The 25,485-nt window shown below is 44.0% G+C and overlaps 1 protein-coding gene across 1 annotated transcript in view; it reads right to left on the reverse strand.

The window, feature by feature from the left end:
* LOC124616106 (insulin gene enhancer protein isl-1) overlaps positions 1-25,485 on the reverse strand; it is a 448,316-nt gene that overhangs the window by 196,533 nt on the left and 226,298 nt on the right. Inside the window, exon 3 of the mRNA XM_047144366.1 lies at positions 4,706-4,895. Coding sequence (XP_047000322.1) covers positions 4,706-4,895 — 190 coding nt within the window. The remainder of the gene's footprint in view (positions 1-4,705; positions 4,896-25,485) is intronic.

Below are 25,485 nucleotides of genomic sequence, written 5' to 3' on the forward strand. Positions count from 1 at the left end.
TTCGAGAAAGGGTACCTTCACCGTCAGCTGCCGTGACTGGTGCTCCGGGGAGAGGCCGCACATCCGAAATGGAAGAGGCCGCATTGCCTTACGTTAAAGAGCACCTGTGAACCAGTAGTACACGAACAATTTCTTTGGCTATTAACGAGATGAACTGTAAAACAGTTATATGTTGGGTGACAATCAGTTACTTGTAAACGTGGTCGCGTTACCAACATGTTTTCAAATGCTTGTAGCATGGAAACGGTACATTTCCGGAGATGGTTTACAGTTCAAAATGTTACCTAATCTCTCCCCTCTACTATTAGTTTTTAACAGGAATTTCTGAACTTTCTGTATGTAACTAGCGCGACTCCGATGCGGATATGTAAGTACCGATAGGTAATCAAGAGGTTAGTGTGGCGTTTGTGGCTTTTTCCGATGTGCATGCGGTAAATGCGGAAACGTGGACTATGGCGACGTTATTACCAAATGCACTCAAACAGACCCAACGTGCTGTTATGCGTTTCTTGGCTGCAAAAGGACAAAAACCGTTATACATCCATCGGAGAACGAAAAACTGTTGAAAATCACGGTCGTGGAACGGTGCGCGACAAGGTGTGCTGTTGCTTCATGATAGCACATGCCCACATAGCGCAAATGTAACAAGCGCAGAAATGGGACCCACAGTTTAACGTGGAATTTTATCGACGTGTCGTTCCTAGCGAGTTTCCACATCGTTGAGCAGTGAAGGCTAGATTAAAAGCAGACTGAAAATTTCAGGGTTTCGATCCCGTGACCTCTGTTTCCAGTCACGTGCCTTACCACTAGACCGCCAGGGCCGACCTTAGAGGAAAACAGGAAGGCCGGAAGATGGTAGCGAAATGTAGGAAGGCCTACAGAGTATCGAAGATTGGTGCAAGAACTGTCAGTTGCCCCTTAACGCAAATAAATGCAAAATATTGCGCGTAAATAGGCGAAAAGATCCATTACTGATGTATTATGGTATTGCAGGAAGATGAAGCCGTAAAACGCCTAGGAGTAACAGTCCGGAGCGACCTACAGTGGGCCGGCCGGAGTGGCCGTGCGGTTCTAGGCGCTACAGTCTGGAACCGTGCTACCACTACGGTCGCAGCTTCGAATCCTGCCTCGGGCATGGATGTGTGTGATGTCCTTAGGTTAGTTAGGTTTAATTAGTTCTAAGTTCCAGCCGACTGATGACCTCAACAGTTAAGTAGCATAGTGCTCAGAGCCATTTTCGGAATTACCGCAGAAAACTGACAGCAGGCGTCACTGGGAGGATGTTAACGAAAAGTAGCTAATATACAAAAGACGTGACTTACAGCGCACTTGACCGGTTCTTGAGTATTGTTCATTACTCTGGGACCCTTATAAAGTAGGATTAGTTAGAGGGAGAGCGTTTCGGAGTTGCTCAACGAACTTTCAGTGGCAGAAACTACAAGAAATGTGTCGTCTGTCACGAAGGGGCTTAGTGTTGAAATTCTGAGTGCGTACGTTCGAAGAAGAGTCTGACAACGAATCACTTCCTCCCACATATATCTCAAGAAGTAACCATAACCAGAAAATCAGAGAAATTAGAACGCATACGGAAGTTTACAGACAGTCCTTCTTCCTACACACCATTCACGAATGGAACAGGGCAGGGCGGAAATAATAATGCTGCCTATAGAACATTCATGTTATGGAATCTAACAGAGCAGAGAATTGCCAGAGTGAGAGGAACCTATTTATCCTTCGTGGATTTGCAGAAAGCCTGTGATACGGTAGCACGAAAGAATCTGTGGGTAAGTACGGAGAATAGGGGCTTGTCAAATATTTACGTCAAAGTAGTTAAACGGTTCTGTGTGAGCTTCGCCAAAGTAGGACATTCAGTGTCACTGGAGTTTCCTATTAAATCAGGGCTACGCCAGAGGTATGCTACAGAACCAACGCTGTTTAAAATCCATATGGAGGAACAAATACGGTTGCATGGGAGTCCCTGTGGGTGATGAAACCCTGTGTACAGTTCTCTTCGCTGATGACGAGGTCGTAGCGGGAGACCAGTATGATGCTGAGTACATGCCTCGAAATTTGAAAGAGGACTATGAAGGATAGGGCTTCAGAATAAGTATGGCAAAAACCGAATATCAACAGGTTGGTGGCAGTACCATAGAAGACCTGGAGGTTGAAACCAGTAAGATATAAGGATTTAAGTCTTAAGTACCTGGGGATTATGAGGCTATAAAACGGAAAAAGTGAAGGTGAGAAATGATAAAATATGGGCAGAACGGCTGTACGACAACTGAACTCGGTCCTTTGGAATAACATAACAAAAAACAAAAACGACGAAACAGGTGATATATCATTCAATTGTTGAATACATCGCTATGTACGTAGCATGACCGTGAGTTATCAACAAGCGTCAGAGAAACAAGTTGCTTGGGCTAGAGATGAACTTATGGAGACGAGGTTATGGCATCTCCAGGCTGGGAAGTTTACCAATTATAAACGCAAGAGAGATTATGGATGTCGATAAATCAATAATAGACAACATAGAGATGAAACGATTAAAGTGGTATGGACATCTGGAAAGGACGATAGCCGATGGCCAAAGAAAATGTGGCCGTGAACCCCAGTGCAAAAAGGAAAGTTTGGACTACCTAGGAGGAGCTGGAGTCGAGAGGTCCGGGACGCGATGAATGCCAGAGGACTACAAGGATGAGGCTGCGAGCGTCGGAAGAAGTCGAACATGGGAATCGAGAAGTGGCGTCAGCTGTACAATACTCTCCAGATGATAGTGACCATAAGTACTCTCTACCGCACACCGTGAGGTGGCTTGCGAAGTATAGACGTACATGTAAGAAAGGCTAAGGATACAGCAATCAGTCACAATCCCATTGTCTTTTATGATTCACACATATCAATATTGCAGCTATAAAAAGCCATCTTCAGTGCATTTGAGTGAGCTATAATCTAGCAAACTCGCAGCAATACATGTGAGGATATGCACACTCCTGGCCATTAAAAGTGCTACACCACGAAGATGACGTGCTACAGACACGAAATTTAACCGACAGGAAGAAGATGCTGTGACTCTGATAAAGATCGGCGTCTAGCCTATCGCGATTGCGGTTTATCGTATCGCGACATTGCTGCTCGCTTTGGTCGAGATTCAATTACTGTTAGCAGAATATGGAATCGGTGGGTATAGGAGGGTAATACGGAACGCCGTGCTGGATCCCAATGGCCTCGTATCACAAGCAGTCGAGATGGTAGGCATCTTATCCGCATGACTGCAACGGATCGTGCACCCACGTCTCGATCCCTGAGTCAACAGATGGGGACGTTTGCAAGACAACGACCATCTGCACGAACAGTTCGACGACGTTTGCAGCAGCATGGATTATCAGCTCGGAGACCATGGCTGCGGTTACCCTTGACGCTGCATCACAGACAGGAGCGCCTGCGATGGTGTACTCAACGACGAACCTGGGTGCACGAATGGCAAAACATAATTTTTTCGGATGAATCCAGGTTCTGTTTACAGCATCATGACGGTCGCATCCGTGTTTAGCGACATCGCGGTGAACGCACATTGGAAGCGTGTATTCGTCATCACCATACTGGCCTATCACCCGGCGTGATGGTACTGGGTGCCTTTGGTTACACGTCTCGGTCACCTCTTGTTCGCATTGACGGCACTTTGAACAGTGGACGTTAAATTTCAGATGTGTTACGACCCGTGGCTCTACCCTTCATTCGATCTCTGCGAAACCCTACATTTCAGCACGATAATGCACGACCGCATGTTGCAGGTCCTGTACGGGCCTTTCTGGATACAGAAAATGTTCGACTGCTGCACTGGCCAGCACATTCTCCAGATCTCTCACCAATTGAAAACGTCTGGTCAGTGGTGGCCGAGCAGCTGGCTCGTCACAATACGCCAGTGACTACTACTCTTGATGAAATGTGGTGTTGTGTTCAAGCTGCATGGGCAGCTGTACCTGTACACGCCATCCAAGCTCTGTTTGACACACTGCCCAGGCGTATCAATGCCGTTATTACGACCAGAGGTGGTTGTTCTGGGTACTGATTTCTCAGGATCTATGCACCCAAATTGCGAGAAAATGTAATCACATGTCAGTTCCAGTATAATATATTTGTCCAGTGAATACCCGTTTATCATCTGGATTTCTTCTTGGTGTAGTAATTTTAACGGCCAGTAGTGTAGCTGTAAGAAAGGCTAAGGACACAGCAATCAGTCACAATCCCATTGGTTTTTTATGATTCACGCATATCAATATTGCAGCTATAAATAGCCATTTTCAGTGCATTTGAGTGAGCTATAATCCAGCAAACTCGCAGCAGTACAGATAAGGGCAGAAGGAAACTTTGCTAGTACACCAGTAATGTCGTGCGGTGACATGTATTGCTTCGAGTTTGTTGGATTACAATTCAGTCAAATGCACTGAAGATAGTTGTTTATAGTTGTAATGTGGCTACGCAAAAACAATAAAAAAAACCAAAGGTGATTGCTACTGACTGCTGTGTTCCTACCCTTCCTTATGATAATATACAGAACTATTCCTTATGGAATCGAAGCTGGTGGAGATGTAGACACGTCATTGCTAATGGACAGGTAAGATGCCCGGTTGGGCATGACAGAAGGCCTGAGCTGCCAGTACGAACTAGTGAAGGGCTGAGTGCAGCGGGCTGCGTGTGGTACCTGACGTAGTCGCGCTTGCAGTACGTCTTGCCGTCGCGGACGAAGCAGGTGCACGTCTCGTCCAGGAACTGGTGGCACTCGGCGCACTTGAGGCAGGCGGCGTGCCACTCGAGGTCGGGCGCCACGCGCAGGATGTACTGGTCGTGGATCTGCGCGCCGCACCCCACGCACAGGCTGAGCCGCCGCTTCTCTGCAACACCAGCGCCACGCGTCACGCACTGTTCCGGCGCGCCGAGCGCTTGCGGGCGCGGCAAGGGAGGAGCTGGGAACTCGGGCAGTGGGGCTGCAAAAGTAAACAGCAAATTGTCTACCGCTAACATTCACTATTATCGAGACACGCACACTATCTGATCAAAGGTTTCCGGGCATCTCTATATAATGCAGAATTGGCCACTAGTATCACGAGAGGAGGACCCGCCACTATAAAAGGAAGCAGAAAGTATTGTGTTGTCAGTAGACGAGCACTAACAGCAGAATGGGTCGTCGGAAGAGCTCAGTGTCTTGTAACGTAGACTAGTCATTCGATGTCACCTATGTAACAAATCAATTGGGGACATTTCAACCCTTCTAGAGCTGCCCAAGGCGATTTTTAGTGACATCATTGTTGTTGTTGTTGTTGTTGTTGTGGTCTTCAGTCCTGAGACTGGTTTGATGCAGCTCTCCATGCTACCCTATCCTGTGCAAGCTTCTTCATCTCCCAGTACCTACTGCAGCCTACATCCTTCTGAATCTGCTTAGTGTATTCATCTCTTGGTCTCCCTCTACGATTTTTACCCTCCACGCTGCCCTCCAATACTAAATTAGTGATACCTTGATGCCTCAGAACATGTCCTACCAACTGATCCCTTATTCTAGTCAACTTGTGCCACAAACTCCTCTTTTCCCCAATCCTATTCAATACCTCCTCATAGCCGGCCGCGGTGGTCTAGCGGTTCTGGCGCTGCAGTCCGGAACCGCGGGACTGCTACGGTCGCAGGTTCGAATCCTGCCTCGGGCATGGGTGTGTGTGATGTCCTTAGGTTAGTTAGGTTTAAGTAGTTCTAAGTTCTAGGGGACTTATGGCCTAAGATGTTGAGTCCCATAGTGCTCAGAGCCATTTGAACCAATACCTCCTCATTAGTTATGTGATCTACCCATCCAATCTTCAGCATTCTTCTGTAGCACCACATTTCGAAAGCTTCTATTCTCTTCTCGTCCAAACTATTTACCGTCCACGTTTCACTTCCATACATGGCCACACTCCATACAAATACTTTCAGAAACGACTTCCTGAGATTTAAATCTATACTCGATGTTAACAAATTTCTCTTCTTCAGAAACGCTTTCCTTACCATTGCCAGTCTACATTTTATATCCTCTCTACTTCGACCATCATCGGTTATTTTGATCCCCCAATAGCGAAACTCCATTACTACTTTAAGTGTCTCATTTCCTAATCTAATTCCTTCAGCATCACCCGATTTAATTAGACTACATTCCAATATCCTCGTTGGGTTTTGTTGATGTTCGTCTTATATCCTCCTTTGAAGACACGGTCCATTCCGTTCAACTGCTCTTCCAAGTCCTTTGCTGTCTCTGACAGAATTACAATGTCATCGGCGAACCTCAAAGTTTTTATTTCTTCCCCATGGTTTTAATACCTACTCCGAATTTTTCTTTTGTTCCCTTTACTGCTTGCTCAATATACAGATTGAATAACATCGGGGAGAGGCTACAGCCCTGTCTCACACCCTACCCAACAACTGCTTCCCTTTCATGCCCCTCGACTCATAACTGCCATCTGGTTTCTGTGCAAATTGTAAATAGCCTTTCGCTCCCTGTATTTTACCCCCGGCACCTACAGAATTTGAAAGAGAGTATTCCAGTCAACATTGCCAAAAGCCTCTCTAAGTCTACAAATGCTAGAAACGTAGGTTTGCCTTTCCTTAATCTATTTTCTAAGATAAGCCGTAGGGTCAGTATTGCCTCCCGTGTTCCAACATTTCCACGGAATCCAAACTGATCTTCCCCGAGGTCGGCTTCTACCAGTTTTTCCATTCGTCTGCAAAGAATTCGCGTTAATATTTTGCAGCCGTGTCTTATTATGAAGCGTAAACGCGAAGGAACGACCGGAGTTAAACAGGAGCAGGCACGCCTCATGTACAGACCGTTAAGCACCGTAGAAAATTAGAATTGTGGATGGTGGACATACAAAACAGCATGAAATCGGCGTGATTTCCACAGTGCTTCCAGAAGTCCAGCTAGCACAATGACTGTGCGTAGCGAGTTGAAAAGAATGAGGTGCAACTGTGCAGCAGCTTCTCACAAGCAACTCTTTTGTGTAGTCAATGATAAACGACGCTTGGGGTGGTGTAAAAACGCGACGCCACTAGACGGTGGATGACTGGAAACGGATGATTTTGAGGTGATGAGTCACGCTATACTTGCTCCAATTAAATGGACGTGTTTGGGTTTGCCTATTGCCGTCATGTGTAATACCAACACTGAAGTACGGAGGACGGGTTGTGGGATTAAAGGGACCAGACTGCTATGGTCATCGGTCTCGGAGGAGGTGATGTTACTGTATGAGGGTGTTTTTCGTAGGTAGGGTGTGCTCCCCTTACTGCGCTAACAAAATCGCTAAATGCCGCAGGCTATGAACACAATTCGGAGCGTTCTGTACTAAGTACAGTAGAGGAACTGTTTTATAGACGATGATTGTTTGTATCAGAATGACAAAATACCCTCTCATAAAGCATCATCTGTGAAACAATAGTTTGGAGACAATAACACTTCTGAAATGGACTAGCCCGCCCAGAGTCTCTACCTGAACCTAGAGGAACACATTTGGGGATGACCCAACGTCCCTATCTTCTCTGGGTTCGGCTGCTGAGGAAGAATGGGCCGCCATTCCACTTCATTCAGCCACATTATTCAGTGTCCCCAGTTAAGTTCAGGCCGTCATAGAGAAGAAGGGTAGACACATTCCATATTTATGTTACTAATGCTTTCCAGATACTTTTGATCAGTGTGGCTCTTAATTTCAAAGTTTGGTTTTTCTTTGTTCTACCCTCTACTTTGTTTCCATTGCACGAAAAAATGAGTTGTGTTTCACCTGGCTTCCAGAGTTGCCTCTCTGTGCCTACATTTAAAAAAAACGAACAATTATATAAACACGGCATTTATTTTTTCATCTAAAAAAATATAACACTGTAGTAACTGATCAACCGATTACTTTCAACTTATTTATTAAATTCTTTTTGTATTGACTTTAATAATTCAGTTTATAGCGTTAACCATCTACTAAGTGACGCAATAAAATGAGAAAGTCAGATTTTCTTTAACAAATCCGTTTCCTTTGGTAAAGTGTTTTTTATGTCCTGAAAGTTAAAGGTGATATTATGATATAATATGAAGAACGTCTGTTTCTCGTTTTATTACAAATAATTTGCTGTAGTTATCCATGAGCTTGACGCCCCTTTCTGCCGTATCATTTATTGCCTTCACTTAATTCAGATTGACTAAATCTTCATTTTGATGCCGCTACTAAGGAACAGTATTAAGAAACTCGTCACCCAAGTCCAGGTTGGCAAAAACAGTCTTTTTTTCCGTAACTTGTAGATCCCATTCTTGGTGTTTTATAGGATTTCAATGGCTGCTACTCAAAGCTGTTTCACGTTTTCGTCTGCCAATTCCGCCTCGTAATTCACTGCTCTTGGCCATTTTCATTATTGATTCAGAGATAAAATTAGGATTAAAAATCAGAACGCAGCAGATTATGATTTTTCAGTTATGTAAAGCCATCCGAGAGAAATCATAATGGACACCCTGAATTTTACAAAGCTTCGAAAGAATGCAGAATCTATATACGATACCTCGGCTGCAGAAATGGTATGCCGACATTAGCGACATCTGGTGACCTTACAACACAAACATCTTGTGGCTACTCTACGGCAGCTTGTTTTAAACAGTAATGCTACTGACAACATGACTCGTGCATATGATGTTATTCATATGTATTATTTACATGTATTTAACATTTGACGATGTCACTATGGCTCTAGTACATTAGAACATTGTTTTTTGTGAAACAGGTATGCCTTTTGGTTCAAATGGCTCTGAGCACTATGTGACTTAACATCTGATGTCATCAGTCCCCTAGAACCTAGAACTACTTAAACCTAACTAACCGAAGGACATCACACACATCCATGCCCGGCCGCGCGGTTCCGTATGCCTTTCCATACTTAAAGCGCACAAATGTAAATTTTGTCAATACTACATTTCACTATGGTCTATGTATTGTTTTTAAGCTGTAGACAATATGCTAGTGTATTTACGTTTTTTCCACTTTTGCTGCAGATCTGATGATGGTCATTAAAGACCGATACCGGTAATCCGTTAACGAAAAGTTTGTGGCTATAGACGTAAATTAAATGAAACTTATTTCCATTTATATACCACGTTTACGATATCTCTTTTTCAGAATCACTTTTCTTGCTGTTGGTAGTCGGCGTTTTGTGTCTTCACTATTTCAGTCATATTCAGTTATTTTCCAACCCAAATAAGAAAATTCATGTACTACTTCTAGTGTCTCATTTCTTAATGTAATTCCCCAGCATCACGTGATAATTTAATGCATTCCATTACTGCTGCTTTACTTTTTTGACGTTCACCTTATCTCTTTTCAAGAAGCCGTCCTCTCCGCTCAACTCTGCTCGAAGCCTTGCGGCCTCAGACAGAATTACGATTTGATCATTGGGCCTCAACCATTTTCTCCCTCTCCTCGCTGAACTTGAGTTTCCTTCTACCCTCTGATTCCTTGAGAGCTTCATCTTTATCTACACCTGCATCTACATCTACATCGAGATTTTGCAAGCCATCGTACAGTACTTGGCGGAGAGTACCCTGTAAGACTACTAGTCATTTTCTTTCCTGTTACCGAGCGAAGTGGCAGTGGACAGCACACTGGACTCGCATTCTGGAGGACGACGGTTCAAACCCCACATCCAGACATCCTGACTTATGTTTTTCGAGATTTCCTCAAATCGCTTTAAGTAAATGCCGGGATGGTTCCTTTGAAAGGGCACGGCCGACTTCCTTCCCCATCTTTCCCTAATCCTATGGGACTGATGACCCCGAACCAACCAACCAAACTTTTCCTGTCCCACTCGCAAACAGAGCGAGGCAAAAGCGACTGTATATATGCCTGCGTATGAGCCTTAATTTCTCGTATCTTAACTTCGTGGCTCTTACGAGCATTGTTTGTTGGCGGAACTAGAATAGTTCGGCAGCCACCTTCAGATGTCGGTTCTCTAAATTTTCTCAATAGTGTTTCTCGGAAAGGACGTCCCCTTCCCACCAGGGATTCCAATTTGAGTTCCCGAAAGCATCTCCGTAACATTTAAGTGTTATTCCAAACTCCACGTTCCATTCCATATTGCCGGCCGGGGTGGTCGAGCGGTTATAGACGCTACAGTCTGGAACCGCACGACCGCTACGATCGCAGGTTCGAATCCTGCCTCGAGCATGGATGTGTGTGATGTCCTTAGGTTAGTTAGGTTTAAGTGGTTCTAAGTTCTAGGGGAGTGATGACCTTATAAGTTAAGTCCCATAGTGCTCAGAACCATTTGAACCATTCCATATTGCTTTGCAAAGTTACGCCCAATTGTTTAAATGACTTGACTATGTCAAGCAGGACACTATGTAATACTGCGTCCGAACAATGCAGGTTTGTTCTTCCTCCTCATCGACATTAACTTACATTTTTCCACTTTTAGAGCTAGCTGCCATCCATCACAGAAACTACAAATTTTGCCCAAGTCGTCTTGTACCTTTCTACAGTCACTCAACTTCTACATCCTACTGTACACCACAGCATCCTGGGTTCTATTACTTTATAAGTCTTAGAGCCACTCATATATTTGTGAAGTTATTCCATACACTCGTACCTTCATTAACAGCCTGCAATGGGACACCGTGTCAAATGCTTTCCGGAATTCTAGAAATATGAAATCCGACTGTTGCCCTTCATCCGTAGTCCGTATTACGGACTGAGTAACATTGGGGATAGATTAGAACGTTGTCCCACTACATTACCGACCATTACATCCCTGTCATATCCTTAGGAAGGAATAGTGTGCGGAAAGGAAAACATAGTGTTGGGTAAGAAGTATCTAGGAATGGTAACACTACGGCTGAGGATGTTAGGCATAATACACAAAGGTCAGGGCAAAACAGCAAAATGAAGATGGCGGGATCAAACCAGCTAACAGACTGATAATCTTCAGAAAAGATTTTCGGTGTTGCTAGGCCGATATATCTCACGTTTCCTCCTATGGATGCCGCTCGAATCGAGGGACAATTTTAGACATCTGAAGAGAGAGGGGCTAAGGAGGTTCGAGTTCCGAGTACTGTTGTGTCGATATCCTGAGAGACTCGGAGCTTGTTCGATATAAGCAAGCCAAGGAGGGAAATCTCTGTAGCAGGGTAGAATTCGCTTCCGTTTACGAAGACCTCAGACAACGTCCATCACCATGATAGATCGCTTCTGCCAAATATGATGTCAACACGCACGAAATTGTCCGCCTCCGTAGCTGACGAGAGGACAATACGAACTCCACCCCCCGCCCCCCTAGAACCCCCTCCAATCAATTTGATCCATGTTGACAGAAAGTGTAGGGCACGACTTAGTACCTCAACATACGTAAACAGGAAGACGCAACTCTCAACCGTTTCCGATAAAATCGTGTTTGAAATTTTTAGGTGTGCCAGTGTACTTTGTGCGAACGCTTGTATTCAAGAACTGCTCAGCCGAACGAGTAAGCTGATAGTTTCACAAGCGCGCGGTCTCTTGGACGTCAATTGAAAAACAAACGTGGTTTACGTTCATAAACGAGTCTTGCTCATCATAAAATTTCATGGTGTTCCACAGATATCTGTTGTTGTCAGAACAAAGTGAGAATGAAGAAAGGGAAGTAACTGTAGTGAGATTCGATCCAAAGACATCGCGCTTACGGAACTAAGCTCTCACTCGATTTCGGACTTCTTGAATACTAGTGACTATATAAAAGTAGACAAGCACGCCTAAAATTTTCGAGGTCTATTTTCAGGAAAATGGTTGAAGAGTTGCGGCCTCCTGTTTATGCATATTGAAGTCCTAGTCGTGTCCTTCACGCCTGTGAATATAAATGAAATCAGTGAGAGGAAATTGGTACGGTCCCCTATTATGTGGTCAGCAGTGCTGACCGCCATTCGGGGGACCCTGCATCGATTCCCGGTACTGCCAGAGATGAAACTTCCTGGCAGATTGAAACTGTGTGCCGGATCGCGACTCGAACTCGGGACATTTGCCTTTCGCGGGAAAGTGCTCCACCATCTGAGGCAAAAGTCCCGAGTTCGAGTCTCGGTCCGGCACACAGTTTTAATCTGCCAGGAAGTTTCATATCAGCGCACACTCCGCTGCAGAGTGAAAATCTCATTCTGGAAACTGCCAGAGATGTTTCTTCTGTGGGAGAACTGGTATGCCGTTGCACTAAGCCTGCTGAGGCCAAATGACTAGCTACTCGACCAACTAGATGTGGCTGCGAGGTCAACAAACCCGACAACGCCCGGGAGAGTGGCTTGCTGACAACAAACTGCAGTATACCCGATTGAATGACGCCGCTGGCAAGGGACGACATGGCGGTCGGTGGGACCCCCACTGGTCCGTCTAGGGCCACAATGCGGAACTTTACTTAAACACGAAATTTGTCCCGTCGTTAGCAACGCTGACACCCACTGACTAATCACACCAGTCGTTCCTCGAGAAACGCTGCTCGTTGCGAGAGCCAGCAGGGCCGAGTTGGGTAAAAAAGACAGGCGAGGTTAAATACGTGGCACCATTAGAACAAGGAGCAGGTATTCTGTAAGCGGCCTTACTTAGCGCTACTTAACCCGCTCTGAATGGAAGCACTAACACAGAAATTACGGCCCGCGGTAGCATGTTTGCTCACTGATTGATGATAAACAGGCGGCGCTGGTGTTTGTGTAACGTGGGCGGCATAGACGCCGATAGAGGCGAGCGCGGTGCTGTTTGCTCTGCTCAGCTACCGGCTACCGGCTACCGGCCACCGGCCACCGGCCACCCAGCTATTGGCTACCGGCTACCGGACAGAAGCCAGCCGCATGCATGTCCCGGCATGCACCTCGCCCAGCAGTGTGCCCCACTTGTTCACCTCCCGTCTCCTGCGGCGGAGCTCGCCGGACAGATATTCATTACATCGACAGCGAGGACCTTGTGTCGCTCACAAACAGAACGTTCTTTGCCCTCACTTCCTGCAAGACTTACACGGACGACGATAGACTAATTTCGTAATTTGTTTATAGTGTGACTGATAATGAACGACGCCAAGCATCGGTCAAACAACTACATCTACATTTATACTCCAGAAGCCACCCAACGGTGTGTGGCGGAGGGCACTTTACGTGCCACTGTCATTACCTCCCTTTCTGTTCCACTCGCGTATGGTTCGCGGGAAGAACGACTGCCGGAAAGCCTCCGTGCGCGCTCGAATCTCTCTCATTTTACATTCGTGATCTGCTCGGGAGGTATAAGTAGGGGGAAGCAATATATTCGATAGCTCATACAGAAACGCACCCTCTCGAAACATGGACAGCAAGCTACACTGCGATGCAGAGCGCTTCTCTTGCACAGTCTGCCACTTGAGTTTGCTAAACATATCCGTAACGCTATCACGCTTACCATATAACCCTGTGCCGAAACGCGCCGCTCTTCTTTGGATCTTCTCTATTTCCTCTGTCAACCCGACCTGGCACGGATCCCACACTGATGAGCAATACTCAAGTATAGGTCGAACGAGTGTTTTGTAAGCCACCTCCTTTGTTGATGGACTACATTTTCTAAGGACTCTCCCAATGAATCTCGACCTGACACCCGCCTTACCAACAATTAATTTTATATGATCATTCCACTTCAAATCGTTCCGCACGCATACTCCCAGACATTTTACAGAAGTAACTGCTACCAGTGTTTGTTCCGCTATCATATAATCATACAATGAAGGATGCTTCTTTCTATGTATTCGCAATTCATTAAATTTGTCTATGTTAAGGGTCAGTTGCCACTCCCTGCACCAAGTGCCTATCCGCTGCAGATCTTCCTGCATTTCGCTGCAATTTTGTAATGCTGCGACTTCTCTGTATACTACAGCATCATCCGCGAAATGTCGCACGGAACTGCCGACACTATTTACTAGGTCACTTATGTACACTCCTGGAAATTGAAATAAGAACACCGTGAATTCATTGTCCCAGGAAGAGGAAACTTTATTGACACATTCCTGGGGTCAGATACATCACATGATCACACTGACAGAACCACAGGCACATAGACACAGGCAACAGAGCATGCACAATGTCGGCACTAGTACAGTGTATATCCACCTTTCGCAGCAATGCAGGCTGCTATTCTCCCATGGAGACGATCGTAGAGATGCTGGATGTAGTCCTGTGGAACGGCTTGCCATGCCATTTCCACCTGGCGCCTCAGTTGGACCAGCGTTCGTGCTGGACGTGCAGACCGCGTGAGACGACGCTTCATTCAGTCCCAAACATGCTCAATGGGGGACAGATCCGGAGATCTTGCTGGCCAGGGTAGTTGACTTACACCTTCTAGAGCACGTTGGGTGGCACGGGATACATGCAGACGTGCATTGTCCTGTTGGAACAGCAAGTTCCCTTGCCGGTCAAGAATGGTAGAATGATGGGTTCGATGACGGTTTGGATGTACCGTGCACTATTCAGTGTCCCCTCGACGATCACCAGTGGTGTACGGCCAGTGTAGGAGATCGCTCCCCACACCATGATGCCGGGTGTTGGCCCTGTGTGCCTCGGTCGTATGCAGTCCTGATTGTGGCGCTCACCTGCACGGCGCCAAACACGCATACGACCATCATTGGCACCAAGGCAGAAGCGACTCTCATCGCTGAAGACGACACGTCTCCATTCGTCCCTCCATTCACGCCTGTCGCGACACCACTGGAGGCGGGCTGCACGATTTTGGGGCGTGAGCGGAAGACGGCCTAACGGTGTGCGGGACCGTAGCCCAGCTTCATGGAGACGGTTGCGAATGGTCCTCGCCGATACCCCAGGAGCAACAGTGTCCCTAATTTGCTGGGAAGTGGCGGTGCGGTCCCCTACGGCACTGCGTAGGATCCTACGGTCTTGGCGTGCATCCGTGCGTCGCTGCGGTCCGGTCCCAGGTCGACGGGCACGTGCACCTTCCGCCGACCACTGACGACAACATCGATGTACTGTGGAGACCTCACGCCCCACGTGCTGAGCAATTCGGCGGTACGTCCACCCAGCCTCCCGCATGCCCACTATACGCCCTCGCTCAAAGTCCGTCAACTGCACATACGGTTCACGTTCACGCTGTCGCGGCATGCTACCAGTGTTAAAGACTGCGATGGAGCTCCGTATGCCACGGCAAACTGGCCGACACTGACGGCGGCGGTGCACAAATGCTGCGCAGCTAGCGCCATTCGACGGCCAACACCGCGGTTCCTGGTGTGTCCGCTGTGCCGTGTGTGTGATCATTGCTTGTGCAGCCCTCTCGCAGTGTCCGGAACAAGTATGGTGGGTCTGACACACCGGTGTCAATGTGTTCTTTTTTCCATTTCCAGGAGTGTATATATTGTGAAAAGCAATGGTCCCATAACATTCCCCTGTGGCACGCCAAAGGTTACTTTAACGTCTGTAGATGCGGGCGTACTCACAACTGTAGCTGTGATAAACACTGGAACTCGAGGACACGATAAAATTGTGTGGCAACCAGGGCTAAAACCTGAGACAATGGGCGACCGTAAGCCTTTTCGCTACACTGGATAAAATTCTAAAACTGCAATTCTTGATATAACTGATTCGGTTAACTTGAAAACGTGTCATACCTTAAGTACTAAATTTGAGAAATGATATATACAGGGTGATTCTAAAGTGACTATACATTTCAGTGATATACTTAGTCACTATAAATTTCAGTGATATAGTAAGTCACTGTACATTTCAGTGATATAGTAATGGAGGATTTGTTTCTTGGAGGTACTACGACAAAATGCTAACCAAAGAAGAACGAATCGCTGTTGTTTCTGCTTCTCTCCGTGGAACGACGTATGAACAGGTGCTGAGAGACTTTGCCCGTCGGTTCCGGAAAACAGGCCCCACCAAGCTTGCTATCAAGACCCTAGTCAATAAATTCCGGCGTTCTGGTAGTGTTGCAGATGAAGAACGTCCAGGGAGGCCGGCTATAACGCCAGACACGGTGCAAAGTGTGCAGTGATATTGCCCTTCACACGTAGCCCTTTCGCATCTACCCGGAGACTTAGTAGGGAGCTTGGTATTCCTCAAACCACTGTATGGAGAGTTCTTCGTTACAAGCTGCACAAACGTGCGTACCATATCCAGGTCCTACATAAGCTTGAAGCGGAGGACTACGCAGCCAGACAAGCTATGTGTCATGACCCGCTACAAGCTGTGGAAAATGATAATTTGATGCAAAATGTCTTGTTCAGTGATGAAGCTACATTTCATACCTGTGGACATGTGAACAGACACAACTGCAGGATCTGGGCAGACGAACAACCAGGTGTGCTGCAGGAGTGGCAACGGGACACAGCAAAAGTGAACGTGTGGTTAGGGATAACGAGGTCAACAGTGTACGGGCCCTTCTTCTTCGCAGAACAAACCGTTACTGGAACCACATACCTAGATATGTTGGAACAGTTTTTGGAGACCCGGTTGATATCTGATGGGATTATGGATACTGTTGTTTTTCAACAGGATGGGGCACCACCACATTTTGCCCTCGTTGTTCGGTATTATCTGAATCAAGCATTTCCCGGCAGATGGGTTGGTCGTTCCTCTCCACGGATGTGAGCACCCCGCTCTCCTGACTTGACACTCTTAGACTTTTTGCATAGGGGTGTATCAAGTTTAAGGTATACCAGGTGAAAATCGGCAGCACTGAACACTTAACACAGCGGATTCGAGCCGCAGCTGCTGAGATTACACCAGATACACTAGGGCAGGTTTATCGGTCTACAGTGGAGCGCTGGCGGTGTGTCTAGACGTGCAAGCCGGTCACATTGAAATGTAATGAAATTATGTCCTATTGTAACATAAGTTGCAGTGCCATTACATAATGGTTAATAAAATAGTGTAAGTACAAAATGTGTAGTGACTTTAGAATCAACCTGTATATCTTATCGTATTTGAAACTACAGGTATTTATGCCGTTAGTACGTCGAGCAAAAATCATCGTGGAAGAGAAACTGCTGTAGGAGGGAGTGTCAGAGAACAGATTGAGCTCATCACTTATTTAGGCACGGTTCTATCGAGGTTCGCAACCACTCTGAATGCAGAAAAGCGCCGGAATCGCCGTCGTACCAAGAAATCGGCGACGTTTCCCGTTGCTCTCGGCAAAGTTTTATCTGCAGTTTAGTAGAGTCACAGACAATCAGTGCTGTAAATTTGTGATAATCCCTTAACGAATAGAAAGCTTGTACCCAGATCCTAGGAGATGTAGGCCCCCCCTCCCCCCCCCCCCCCCCCCGCGGTTTTTGGACGTCTATGACAGACTGCAGCTTTTCGCCGGCATTTGTTATACCGACTGCGGTATCCATTGTATTGCTTTTCTATGTCAATTGTTCTGTTTATCGATGAATTTCTCCCCGGCACCAGTTACCCTAGTTGCACCACCACATCTTGCAAATCGCAGACAGTGATTTAGAAAATCCCAAAAAATTCCCAAGGCATGGTGACAGGACGAGAGTCTGAGTCATATTTTTCCTAACAAGGAGTCAAACGTCTTAAATAATGAACGATCCGACTCGGTCTTCTCTTTCCTGGTGGACCAAGTTCCAAGTTTAAGATGGTGGGGGCGGGTGGGGAGGGGGGGGGGTAGAGGAGATAGTTTCTGTAACGGCGCCTCTTTGGAGATTTCTAACAACAATGGTTCGTACAGTAAGAGCCATGGTCTTCCCATTTCTGGTGTACAGATGCAAAACCTGAACCATAAGCAACGCTGAATGGCGCACAATAGACGCTTTTGAATAGTGTTGTTGGAGGAAAGTTCTTAGAGTTTGATGGACCGCAAAGAGAACGAATTAGTCATTATTACAGTAAATAAATCCAGGTTGCTCCTTGGAAGGTCTGAAACAAAAACTGACCTACTTTGGGCAAATAACGAGAAGACATGATTCATTGGAAAAGATGTTAATGCTGCCGAAGATCGAAGGCACAAGGTTGAGATAAGAGTTCTGGTACCGCAGAAGTAATGGATTTCAACAGGGAAAGTCCGCGGGAGAAAGTGGAGACCACGACAGGCCCCGGTTCCAGCATATAATTTTAATTTAATAGGACGATTCAACTTTGTGGCCTAAAATCGAGCAGATAATCATAGGTCGAAAATGTACTGTTGTCGAAGATGAGGAAAAGGCAGCCACTCAGCGAGCACGGAAGGTTGTTCGGTAAGCTCATTGGTTTCCAGTATTTCGGATTCGTCCAGATAAGCCTTGCTGTGTTGACATTACGTCTACTGTAACTGATTTATACTATAGCGTTAACCAGCTTTATGTACATAAAATTTCGTATAATGTCATCAGCACTGGGGACGAATCTTAAGTTCACCTAGCTTGGACTGTTCAAGTTAAGTAATGAACTTGAGTTAATCTGACCATCATTACAGACAGTAATTGGTGCAGGTTGGAATAAACGAATACTCTTCCGCTCCTTCGACATTGATTGAGTCCCGTTTTATTGCTACAGTTTCACAGTAGAGCATTTCAGAACAATGATATCGTTAAAAATGCTGACAGCGATAAACGATAATGGTAACGACAGTACTTTTAAGTCAGAATCTTTAAGTATCATCTAATAGCTTCTCCATTTCCTTCAACAGCGTAATACATCACAGGAGAAAAAAATCGAATCGTTAAGTTACTCTTGTAAGTTCATGGGACGTCTCCACAACAGGAAAATGATTCCACTTATACGTAAACATAATTGCAACGATAGTGAATCTTTAGATTACTAGTATAGAGTACTATTCGTCGCCTCTTCACTTGACTTCGTAATGTTGCTGTGGCTGAGGAATACTGTAAACTTTTATGATTCTTTTATGGGTTTTACATGGGAAACGAACCAAATAAATTTCAAAGTCAATTCTCGAACATTCTCTTTGAAGCCAACGAGATTCCAGTCGACTTGTGGCACTATATTGGTTACACATCGTTTCCACGTTTCAAGCGAGATGCTTTTTTTCTTTAGATTCTGTAAATTAATGAAGAATAGTTCTATCAGGAGATTTTGGCTAAAGATATTTCCCCCACTTGGTTATGTTATTCATGATTTCTTAGCAATGTGTCCCAGAACAGGATGTCCTGTCATCATCACTGCCTCACTACTGAATGTAAGCAGAGCGTACGCATACTACGACGAAAACGACAGCGAGATGAACGATGTTTACTTTCCACAAACACCTCTGTATTACACTTGGTTCCATATTTCTAGTTTGGCAGCACGCACTGCAATGCAAGAAGTCACGTGACGTAACTAGCATTTGCCTGGAAGTGTATTGTACAGAGTACCAGAGTCGATATCGCTCCCACGCTATTTCATTTGCAGGAGGTCAGCGGCGAAAATGATTGACAGTATATGGCAGTGTAGGTCGGCATTGCTCTAATTTTAATGTTGTGATGATATATATTGGATTCAGCAATGCAGGGTATGAAAGAGTATTTCAGAGACTGCAACTACTCACAAGATTTATTGACTTACTTAATAAAGCATCAAGTAATTTTAGGAAATCAACAAACTTTTTGACTTTTATCTATTTCAAAAGTATGAAGACATATTTCAATCGCGCACGATTATCAGTCATCATGGCTTTAAAAAAGCTATACAGAATGTTTAAATAAAGTGTCCCATATTACTGTAGAAGGCAGTACTGGTCAAAAATAGAAGGAAAGTTCCTGTAATGGTAAGTCTAGAAACCAATACCTGTTCAGACATGGGCCGTTGATCATCTAGGGTTCACAGTCTGCATTTTATCTACAGACCAACGTTTCCTGATTATGTACAGTATTTATTACAATCTTAGTCCATCTCCCTCCCCCCCCCCCCCTCTCTCACCCTCCATCGCCTCCTCATTCCTTCTCACACCACGTTTTTTTTTTTTTTTTTTTCAGGTAGTAAGTAATATCTATACCAAGTTGGCTGAAATCAACCAGAAGTTTAAGAGGAGATTTTTACCCGTGGTTCTGTACGAGTAAGCGTATGTCACATGTATTTCTCACATGTTTCATTTTCTACGGAGCATGTTAATGATACCTCACCGCAACGTTTCATGTGCGATGGTCGAGGTGTTCCGGTAGCACGGCCTCTTCTTCACCGGACCTGAATCCGTTGGATTTCTGGCTATGGGACCATTTAAAGCCACTGGTGTACGCCCAATCCACCGACAGTGTGCAGACGTAATATGAGCCTGTGACCAATTAACGTCGCGCAATCCTCACGAAGCCTTGAACTGCTAAGAAGGGCTGAAGGATGTGTCAGGATAACAATATGCAGCACCGCCTACAGTGTCTTCTTCTACATAACAAACGGGCGGGGCTATGAGAACAGATAAGTTGGTCTCTCAACAGTTTTCCGTCTGTCAACCGGTTTCCCGACTACCATTATGGAAAGTTTACTTCTATTTTTGAACAGTACCACCTCCTGTAGGAATACGCGACACTTTTTAACACCCTTTTTTTTCTTGATTCCATTTCAATTTGGATGAGAGTTACTTAGAGGATGCCCTAATTTTTTTTAAATTTTTGCGCACAATGTGAATCAAAATGCTGGTCGAAATTTCGCTCTTCTCTAACGAATTTCACGTGCGGTTGATGTACCTAACAGGCACCAAAATACTGGATGAAAATTTTCTGTATTATTGAATACAGATTTTCTGGATTTACCTTGTGCTTTTGAAGTCTATAACGAAAAACGCGTTAAGTATGACGCGAACTTGCACTACAGAACAATCTGTTACCACAAACTTTATTTTACATTCACATTCGTTAACTATGCCAACAAGCAACCAGATTTGTCACCTTGCAAGGTAACTTAAGCCTCGGGCTACACTACAGATAACTGTGAAAGAACAATCAAGCTTTCAAATCCTAACTGTTTAATTTTGCACGTCATCTGATACACACTACATCAATAATTTCTTTCTCTGCAAATCGTCTTCCACCTGAGTAAGTTTCCTAAAAAAAATTGTGAGAAAAATAATAAAGTACATTCAGGTACTCATTTAGAGTTAACACATTTCACATCTTTGATATCAAAGACACATCGAGGAACGTTTCGAAACTGTAGTAAAGACCATCAAGTACTGGGGCAAAGAACAACGGTATTGAACTTATATTTTTAACGAGCGTCTGAATCACCGTGGTAGTTAAATTATGATAGCCGAAGGAAATCGCTGCCAACTAACACTAGTGCCTGCCAAGAGAATGTTACGTTGTTTCTCAATCAAACATTTTTTCCCTAATCACTTCAGCCATTTTCAGAGCAGTGAGGCTTTACACACAATGAAAATTCAGTTGCAAAAGCCAAGTAGTAACTGTTGTTATTTAAAAGATATCACTACTGAAGTAGTATCTAAGGAAAAATTGCTGCATGTATTAACAATGTAACCGTATTGTGTAAATATATGAAACCCCACCACACCAAACCAATTTCGGGCTTGCTGAAGTCATTATTAGTGGCAATACGTACATTCCAAAAATAGTGCGCTGTTTATAAAGCTGTTTGACATTGGTTACCGGTGTTCACACGAGTAATTTTTACCTGTCATAAAGACCGAGTCGAATTATTGTCATTTTTTAACAAAGAAAATCGCGAAGCAGGTGAATGCTTACTTCTAAAGGGGAATTTGTAGGAGTGTCTTGTGAAAAAAATATCAAATATTATTTTAGACGATATTTTTTAAGTCACTGAATTGACGTACTGGTGTTTGGATAGCACTCTCTCTAGATTCCTTATTTCTCATTATTTTCGGCGCCACTCTGATTTTTATCTGTATAATCTTTAGGGCTCATAGCATAAAAATTGAGGGGACAATCAGTTAAAAAAATCGGCCATCAGCTCCCAGTTTTCTAACACAATAGTGCTTTACTAGCCACAATTTTACTGGAAGATTCAAGTTTATTCCATTTTCTGCTTGTGGTATCAGAACCTGACTCACATAGATAATTAAGGAGCACCCAAGGCGGGAATTGAACCACGGCACTTCCAGGCATTTTTCATACTCCTTAAAAATACCCGGCCAGTTCTAAATCACGTTAACAGCTGGAAATAATCGCAAATTAACGATTTTAATGCGTAAGCTCTTCTTATTACAGATAAGTTTTCATCACCACCATCACCGTCACCGTCACAATCTTCTTCTTCTTCTTCTTCTTGTAGCATAAAGCTGTTCGCCTATTCCGGTTCGCAGAGAAGTAACTGCCAAAGTGTCCTACTTCTTGTGTCGTCTCTATTTGGTCTATGCGAAAAAACTTCATTCCTTATTCTCCCTTCTTTCATTCTGTTCAGGTGAGAGCCATAGTTCTGTACTTTCGTTTTTTGTACATTCTCGTTTATAAATGTCTAAATATTTCTGCAAACATACACATTCCCGATGCAAACTTTTACGAATACTAGGAATTCCACTTCTCATCCCTGTGTCTTACTAGTACGCTTAACACTCTTCGCCATGTATCTTACAAGAAAAGCAAAACCATGATTTATGAAATTTCATTCGTCTTTTTCTTTTCTCTCATTTTCCCAGATGATGTTCGGATTGTTTCACTGGTACTTCTTCAGATTATGATGGATTTCAAAAAATGGTTCAAATGGCTCTGAGCACTATGGGACTCAACATCTTAGGTCATAAGTCCCCTAGAACTTAGAACTACTTAAACCTAACTAACCTAAGGACATCACACACACCCATGCCCGAGGCAGGATTCGAACCTGCGACCGTAGCGATGGATTTCAAGATCAGTATCTTAAGTTATGTCACAGGCCTGGTATTTGAAGTGAGACACTGGCTCAGTAGGTCTTTTATCTAAGGTTAATTTGTTGGAACTGGATAACTGCTTCTTAAATCCATAGTCTTGGTCATTTGTGCAGAGATTTTCGTATTATATCCCGAGCAGATCTGCTTGAAGATAATAAACAGACGTATGAAGGTCATCCTTAGACTGTTGATAATAACCCAGTCATCAGCAAATATGATTTTGTTTAAGTACATTTGCCTGAGCTTCCATTCTCTGCTTATAACATATATGTATATAGTAAAGAGCCTAGGTGGTGAGCAACCATTCTTGATGTTCTCCTTCGTTGATACATCTTTCTTCAGATGACAGGTTTATTGTTTCCAGCATTACTTGTGCTCCATGCTCTAAGGCTTTAATGACTTCCGCAAGATGCAGATGGATTATGAACCCTACACCCTCACACTCCCACACCTCAAAAACTATTTTAGCACAACTGTTTATTTACATTTATCAATTTACAAATTTACAAATTTCACAGTTAACTTCCGAAGAATGTGGTAGCATGAAAATCAGGGGTCTCAAAAATGTGAAGGAGTCCTATAAGTTAGAAGCTACGTTTAACACAGCATATTTTCAGTTGCTTGCGTCAAGGGTTGACTACGTGGATGGGCTTACGGCCGGAGTGCTAAATTTCTAGGCAACTAAAGGCCCACATTCTCTGGCTAACCATAAGCCTACTTGCTATCAGTAACTCGATAGCTAGAAGCAGCAAACCACAGAACGTCGGGAATGGAAAGAGAGAAAAGGAATGACTCTCTGCAGAAAAAAAAGACTGACTCCTTCAACAACTGAAGGAAAACTTCCTCTTCGGCCAGATTCGTTTCATTTGTTCAGATCTCTCTTTCGCTGTTCGATGTTATGAAGCTGTTTTCTTTTTCTTTCTCATTCGTTCCTGAAGACCACAACTGAAGTTTGTTCCTAAATAAATTCCTATTATGTTCATGTTTGCTTCTTTGAGGTCTTTGTAAAATCATATTGGTTATCCTTCAGCTTCATAGTTTCACTGAAGATTGCTTCGGTGGTCTGTCACATCGCATTCTAAGCCAATGTCAAATGAACGACCGTTTTCCTTTACGCATTGTATGTATTACGTCCTCTACATCTTCAAAGATTTCTTTAACAGCTCCTGGCCTGTTGTTGGCTTATCTGTTACCCTTTGGGCAGTTATGTTTCTAACCAGTCTTCTTTCTATTTCCACTATTTTGTTTATGCCACCTTTTCACACTAACATAGAGTTTCGGCGTATTGTAATAGTTAATCTGTGTGTCCCACGGTAAAAACCTTTTCTTGCATATGTTTCTGGTGTTCATCGCATTTGCTCTTACCTCTAAAGTGACCTTCTCAATGTTCCCTTTGCTTAGCCATTAAAGTGAATACTTAAATGAGCTAACTGCCTTGATCTTGTTTTGATTTAAGAGCAACTTCTTTGGTCAATTTTTAACGTTTATTATAAATTGCATCTCTGATAAAAAATTTATGAACCGCTTGAAAATTAGGTTTTCTAGAGGCTATTATTATTATTATTATTATTATTATTATTATTATTGCTATTATTAACGTCATCTTCGTCATCGTCATCGTCGTCGTCGTCGTCATCGTCGTCGTCGTCATCGTCATCGTCGTCATCATCATCGTCGTCATCATCATCGTCGTCGTCATCAATATCATTAAAACCGAAGGTATCTGTGGCACATTTAAAGAGTCTACGTCGGCAGACAAAATTTCAAATTATTATTTCATCCGGTATTTTGAAAGGAGATAAGTCGCCTACCCATAATCAGCCATTTACCAACCTAGCTTGTTCTTATCAACAGTTGTTATCTATTAGTTGGATGAATAGCAACCTCTTGTGATTCTTCAATTTTATCCATAACAGTTAGTTTCCTAGCTGAGACAGTTCTTTACCAAAAGAAAATCGTTCCACATTCGTGGTAAGACTCGAAGTTAAAACGGACTATTATTCCTGTCAGAAAATTTGTATTCTCACACTTCTTCCTCTTCGGAGAGTTACGAAAAGTTAATCAACTTCAGTTTGGTTGTTATTGCTTCTAGCGCTATTAATTTACAGAATATAACTTCACATTACACAGTCACAGAGGTAATTACAGATACTTTTTCACAAGGAGTGAACAGCTAACAGGCTAGGTAAAGCAGAATTCAAATACCTAAGTTTATGCTAATAAACAGTTGTTCGTCCTAAATTCTTAGTAAAAATAAAAAATGGACCATAGATACACTCCAGAAAGCGACAAAATAGACTACCTCGAGACAGCGTTTCAGCGTCAAGTATAGAACATAATCTCTAATTATTTTTCAAAAAATGGTTCAAATGGCTCTGTGCACTATGGGACTTAACTTCTGAGGCCATCAGTCCCCTAGAACTTAGGACTACTTAAACCTAACTAACCTAAGGACATCACACACATCCATGCCCGAGGCAGGATTCGAACCTGCGACCGTAGCGGTCGTGCTGTTCCAGACAGTAGCGCCTAGAACCGATCGGCCACTCTGGCAGGCACTTGTTTTTCGAAATACTTCACATGTCGTGTTTAATAAACGTATTCCTCTGTAATTCGTTTAGTAGGGGAAAGTGGCCCAAAATGCGCAAAAAGGGCAAAAATACATAGTGGCTTTATTTTTAATTTGGCTTCTGAC

The sequence above is a fragment of the Schistocerca americana genome, chromosome 5, assembly GCF_021461395.2.
Source record: "Schistocerca americana isolate TAMUIC-IGC-003095 chromosome 5, iqSchAmer2.1, whole genome shotgun sequence".
Classification (NCBI taxonomy): domain Eukaryota; kingdom Metazoa; phylum Arthropoda; class Insecta; order Orthoptera; family Acrididae; genus Schistocerca; species Schistocerca americana.